This window comes from Branchiostoma belcheri, unplaced genomic scaffold (genome assembly GCF_001625305.1).
Source record: "Branchiostoma belcheri isolate BF01 breed outbred unplaced genomic scaffold, Haploidv18h27 scaffold19, whole genome shotgun sequence".
NCBI lineage: Eukaryota > Metazoa > Chordata > Leptocardii > Amphioxiformes > Branchiostomatidae > Branchiostoma > Branchiostoma belcheri.
Genome location: NW_017803379.1, coordinates 1,656,269 through 1,661,098, shown reverse-complemented (window position 1 = coordinate 1,661,098; position 4,830 = coordinate 1,656,269). Strand labels below are relative to the sequence as shown.

At 38.3% G+C, this 4,830-nt stretch overlaps 1 protein-coding gene across 1 annotated transcript in view; it reads left to right on the top strand.

Moving 5' to 3' along the window:
• The window catches only part of LOC109467756 (protein YIPF5-like), a 2,596-nt gene extending 355 nt beyond the window's left edge, over nt 1-2,241 (top strand). Inside the window, exons 2-6 of the mRNA XM_019765807.1 lie at nt 14-92; nt 425-459; nt 722-832; nt 1,027-1,208; nt 1,559-2,241. Of these exons, the coding sequence (XP_019621366.1) occupies nt 14-92; nt 425-459; nt 722-832; nt 1,027-1,208; nt 1,559-1,721 (570 nt within the window). The 3' untranslated portion in view covers nt 1,722-2,241. The remainder of the gene's footprint in view (nt 1-13; nt 93-424; nt 460-721; nt 833-1,026; nt 1,209-1,558) is intronic.
• The last annotated feature ends 2,589 nt before the right edge of the window (nt 2,242-4,830 follow it).

Sequence of the window (4,830 nt, the reverse complement as noted above, 5' to 3'; positions counted from 1 at the left end):
TACATATAAATAGGGTTCTCGACAGCACACACACGCCCATTTTGTACTCACAGGCCACACCAGTTTTGAAGATGAACCACCGCTATTGGAAGGTAGGGGTGCAGTACTGGTGTGTTGTGGTTGGTGGTGTCCCTACACACTAAAACCTCTGAGGCACAATTTTTGCTGGCTGTGAGCCTGTGTTCAGTTTTGTCCCACTAACATTCACTTCATTCATCCATTGTGGATTTGGGGAAAAGATGTTTCTCTTTGCTTGTAGAAACTGGGGTAAAGTGATTTGGTTTGTGTATGAAAGCATTTCTGAGGAAAAAGGAGGAAACGTTTTTTACTTGTAGTTCAATGAAGAGGCATATCTCCCCTTGTATAAGATCTGTAAGATTGACCACATTGAAAGTTTTTGTACGACTTATGTTTTCTGTTTCAGAACTAGGAATCAACTTTGATCACATAACACAGAAGGTAAGAAGTCCATACCAATTTCTTAATCTAAGCATATCTCCTTGCATACTACCATACAGACACATATTCATATTTTGTCCTTTACAAAAGGATAGAATTGCCAAAAGTACTACACGTATATCACTTCAGTACTTGTGTCAGTATGCTTACCTTTCAAATCTGATGTGGTTATTTTAATGTTAATACCTCACATTGGATACCTGTAACATTTATAAACATGTACTATTGAAATCTTCTCACCATTCAAACATTTTCCTCCCAGACAATGACAGTTCTGAACCCCACAAAAGAAACAGATGCCTCCATACTTGGGGACGGTGACCTGGCAGGCCCTCTGGTGTTCTGTCTCATGTTTGGGTCTTGTCTCTTACTGGTAAGCACCTTCCTTATCATGCTATGATAAAATTGTAGTTGTATACCACTAGATGCCATACTGTGCAATTTTTGTGCAATAAAATTATTGTCATGATTACAGAAACTTGCAAATATTAGCATAGTAGCCATCCACTATTTGGTTATCGTACAATGTTTAACAATGTGTTAAATATGGAATATTTTCTATTTCAGGGAGGAAAGGTTCATTTTGGCTACATCTATGGTATTGGTGGGATCGGCTGTGTGTCGTTGTGGTGCCTATTGAACATGATGAGTCTAACAGGAGTCAGTGTGTGGACTGTGGCCAGTATCCTAGGCTACTGCCTGCTTCCCATGGTCTTTCTGTCAGGAGCTTCAATCATTCTCTCACTCCAGTGAGTATGGCTTATTTTCTAGGGCATATTAAGTCCAATGATTGTAGTTTTTTTGTTATCTAGAAATATGGTACTTAACTATTACAAGGAATTACTGTTTTACTTGATGTACCGGTATTACCTGACTAGGCAAAGTTTCTTTTCTGTTTCTATTCTTTGTAACAATGTACTTCAAGTTTAGCTTCAAGTTTAGTTACACTTCTGTTGAAAACTTAAATACCAGGTTAGGACAATGATGAACTTACAATTATTATTATTTTTGGTACCTTTGGTGATAAGGAATACACTATGTTGTATTCTCTATTGAATATCTTCAAATTACAATGTATGTGTGTATTTTGTCTTTACAGGGGTGTCCTGGGCCAGATTTTAGCCACACTATCAGTGGGTTGGTGTAGCCTGTCAGCCTCCAAGCTGTTTGTGTCAGCCCTCGCCATGCATGACCAGCAGCTGCTTGTAGCCTATCCCTGTGCCTTGTTGTACGGCGTCTTCGCCCTGCTGACCATTTTCTAACGCTGGAATTCAGCACACATTTTTTGTATGAACTTGATGCTCCAAGACACATAACCATCAGTGAGTTTCATATTCCCAAACTTAATCATGTAAATACTTCTGTATGTATGCCATATTATGGAAAATTGGGGGGAAAACAAATGCCACAACCCTTCATTCCAGGGATGATCTTATATGGAAGCACTTAAAACTTTGCTGGATCTTTGTAAAACTGGTGGATTGTACAGAGGAGTAGTATTTTATAGGCTGCTACAAAGGAAGATAGGAAAAACTCAACAAAGGAAGAGTGAGGAGTATGGAAGAACGAAGGAATCAAATATTATATGGTCCCTCAAAGTCAGGGATATTGGATATTGCAATTGAAAAGGCTTCAGAATGAAGCTTTTTCCAGCAAAGTCTTTGTAAATTATGATGCTGAAGGTTTGAGACAGTCATAGAAGAATGGGATTTAGAGAGTACCGGGTCTGGTAGTGTAAGGTTAGCAGTCTAATATCTGTATTAAAAATATTGGTGGTGTGTATTTTGACAGGAACCACTACTATGTACAATTACTACTAGTACATACTTTTGTGTCCAGCTTTCCCAAAGGGCCTTTCTGTATCTTGCCTTCTTAGCTGACATGGCAGGGCTCCAGGCTAGTCTGTATCCACTTAACTGTACAAAATGCAAATGTATAATGTACTTCATCGAAGTCCAAGCTTTATGCACAGTGAACATGTACAGTAAAAACATACAATACAGATAGATGTAATAATGTACCAGTGTATACTTCTTGAGATTTTGTGTCCATATTGCATAGCTGCTTCTTTGCACTATCAAATTTTATCAAGGTCAAGGTCACAAAGTTTGGACAATAAATCCATTGTGGCCTTTCTAACTTGAAGCTTGTTTATTCTGTAATCTGTATGTTTTCAGAAGCATATTGACATGTTAGATTTACACATCAGGTGAAAGCTATTTCCTGTTAAAGCCTTTACTTTTATCATCTCCTATCTTACTTCATGCTTGATACATGTAGATGATTTACAATGTCACATCCACTAGTATTTGCTACAAGGCCATTGTGCTTAGTTTCGAAGATGAAATACTTTGTACTAGCACGATGTACACGGATGTATTTTGTGGATCAAGACTACAAATAGATTAAGTGTGGTACTAAAACTTAACGTCGCAAGATATCAAAATCCTTGATGCATTATTAAAGAATTTTGTACTCAATTCTCTGTCAAGATTTTCCTGATGTTTGAGAAGTTTCTAGCACAGCTGTTAGTTAGATTAACAGCACTCAGAACAGTGAATGTGATACTACAATTCGGTCACCATTCAAAAGTAACAAGGAATGCCATGTACATGTATCTACCTGAAAATTAATTTGTTGGTTCCTCTGCTGTTGGACTGAGCCTACTTCTAAATGTATCAGGATGGTAATTGTTTGAAGTTAAGAGTTCATGATGGTACATAAAGATAAAAGCACAGACTGTCACTAAGAGGATCCTATATGGAACACAATACAGCGCATAGTGGTATTGCACTTGAGTTGGTAGTGTGGCACCACATTGAAACAAGCCCATGATGTTGATCCTACCAGAATTTTGGTCTGTTTGTCCCTTATGTGTTGCAAGTCATATAAAAGAGAATAAACAGTCTGGGTCTGGTGGTCTTTATAACTTATCCTCCACCTTGTGTAAGATGACTCATCACAAAGTTTTGTTCTTTGACACAGATGAACTGAACCATTTTACCAGGTGGTGATGAGAGGCAAAGTTTCAGTCATAGAAACTGACTATACGTTGAACAGAAAGCTCAAATATATAGATGAAAGAAACTTGGAGGTGGTAATGTACATTGAATGTTATGGATTTTTTTTTAAATTTCCAAACATAAAATGATTTTATTGGATATGAAATTTGGTACACACGACCCTTGTAAATGAAATTCTTGTTTATGCACCACAAAGTTTACTGAAGGGTAAAGATAATAAAAAGTACATGTATCTGGGAATGAATTGAGGAATTATTTGAACCAATAGGTGTAGCTTTTGCCTAGCAAAGATTGAAAACAACCAAATTTGCAACAAGCTAAACCCTGATTGGGTTACATAATCCAGCAGTGCAGACATGGCAGAAGGGACTCATTGGCTAAGCAGATGGATGTTTGATAGCCTGGTTACCAAGCCTATTTTAAATGCCAAGTCTCTTTTGTACTCTCCGGTTATACTCTAGGCCAGTGGGAGTATGCTTGTGTACCATTTTACTGCCTGGGGCTACTGCTTTCAGGTCAAGGTTACCTGCAGTAGCACCTAAAACCTTTACCAGTAATCTCCAAGCAGATGTTTCAGTGGCCACAAAAATACGGTTATCAAATTGGCCAGGCAGTATCCACTGGCCAGACTGTATCCATTTGCCACCCAACTGTATATTGCAGCCACCAAAACATCTACTTGGAGATTATTTGACAGAAGCTAAACTGAACGAACCATGGCTAGGTATCCTTAGCTTTAATCTTACTTTCTCCGGGTAACTTCTTTTTTTAAGGCAGTTTTCATTTTTCCTCTCCTACAGGGGTTAAATGTACATTTACATGGGTACCACAGATGTTCCTTTCAAGTATGCTACCAGATAATCAGCACAATCACTAAGGCAGAGACTAGCAGGGTTTTATTTAAAAAAAACTTTATTTTCACAAAAAAAGTCATAGGTACAGCCAAAACAAAGTGATCAAAACTTTCCCTAAACAGTCACTCCTAGTCTGGGGGCTTTCAGCACTCCGCTGCGCAAATTAGTGTGTTCCCACAATCGTGCCTCAAAGCTTGGCCTGAGGGAAGAACTACTTCATGTTCATATCAATCAGCACCATGAATCGCTTGCACTTAGAGCCCTCCCATACTGAGGAGACAGCTTGGATCTTTCCTAAGTATATTACAATCTGTAGTATTGGGGACAGACAAGTTAGCATACAAAACTGTTTCCTATATTCTTACAAGATTCCCTTCTCTTGCTAAGATGACCCTTTGTTGTAATACAAACTTGTCTGCCTGTTTTAAGTACACAAAGGTTTGGGTAACCCGAAACCAAGGGAACTGTCAATGAGAAAAATGACATAACTACAC